Raw genomic sequence first — 1312 nt, forward strand, 5'->3', positions numbered from 1 at the left:
TTCTTTTCTTTATTGTCCTTTTCTCCTTCTTTTTCCTTCTTTTCTTTCTTTTCCTTTTCCTTTTTTTGCTCCTTTGTTCCCTTGTTTGTTCCTACTTCTGGTTTCTCATTCCCCTGAGTACTACGTTGTCCGCTTGCTCCTGCTCTGTAGTTCTTAACTTTCTCGGTTAAAATACTCTCCCCCTTCTCCTTCTTTCGGCTAATACATGCCTGTATTGTTTTGTCGAAACCACCTGCCAGTTTGTCAAGTGGTTTGCCCTTCACATCATTTCCGTTTTTGCTATCAAGAACTTTTAGAAATAAACTTTCATATGCCTTCTGGAAGCATTCCAATTCACACAGAAGTTCCCTCTTGCATTCTTCCCATAACTTTAACTTGTTCTCCTCTGACAAATTCTTGCCCTTCGCTATGCCATAAAACAACTTCTGCATATAGTCTACCATGGCGTAATATTCCCTTTCTAAATATATCACATGGTAAAAAAATGTAACATATGCATCTTTTTTATTAAGTCGAGAACAATATTTGTTCCGCAAGCCTAATGTCGCCTGGTTCATGAGATTCTGTGAAAGATCATCCATGGTGCAACCATATGGCAGCTCTGATTGGTACTTTTCCAAGACACGAGCTTTCCACCTAGGGTAAGCGCCCCCACAGTGTTCATCTTCATTGGCTTCCTGTTGCAATGAAGGCATTGCAGTTTCTTTTTTTCCGGGCTCTGTCACTTCTCCCTGTTGTGGCGGCACTTGTGGTTGTTGTGATCCTGAGTGCCCAGGTGCTTCCTGTGTCTCAGGTGCTTTTGGTTTCCTGGGTAGTTTCTTTTTCCATGGTAATTTCCATTTCCCCTGTGGTTTTTGGTTCTCAGCTACTTCCGGTTTATTAGGTGCATCTGATTTATCCGACTTACCAGCGGACGCGTTTTCTTTGGGGGGACCTTCACTAGGACTACCACGAAGTTTATTATTTTGTTCTGGTGTTTGTTTGCTGGCTTCACCATTTACTGTAGTTTCTTTTGACTCCTGTCCCTCGTTTTCGCCCTGTTCCTCATTTTGTGTGGATGCTGGCAATGACAGTTCTGATTCAACCTTAGGATCTGATGATCCGGACTCTTCAGTGGGCACCTTGGTTTCAGGAGAGGAGTCTCCACTGGGATTAACGGGAGTTTTATCCTGTTCTACTGTTTGCACATCGGTTTCACCTTTCGAAGAAGGTTCTTCAGGCTTCTTATCTGCTTTTTCGGCTTGTTCCTCATTTTTTGGGGACGCTGACAATGACCCTTCTGATTCAACCTTGGGATCTGATGATCCGGACT

General features: G+C 43.1%; 1 protein-coding gene across 1 annotated transcript in view; it reads right to left on the bottom strand.

Moving 5' to 3' along the window:
• AK88_04572 (uncharacterized protein) overlaps nt 1-1312 on the bottom strand; it is a gene marked incomplete at both ends in the record, with an annotated part of 4829 nt that overhangs the window by 3118 nt on the left and 399 nt on the right. Inside the window, one exon of the mRNA XM_012482182.1 lies at nt 96-1310. Coding sequence (XP_012337605.1) covers nt 96-1310 — 1215 coding nt within the window. The remainder of the gene's footprint in view (nt 1-95; nt 1311-1312) is intronic.

The sequence above is a fragment of the Plasmodium fragile genome (genome assembly GCF_000956335.1).
Source record: "Plasmodium fragile strain nilgiri unplaced genomic scaffold supercont1.67, whole genome shotgun sequence".
In the NCBI taxonomy this organism is placed as follows: domain Eukaryota; phylum Apicomplexa; class Aconoidasida; order Haemosporida; family Plasmodiidae; genus Plasmodium; species Plasmodium fragile.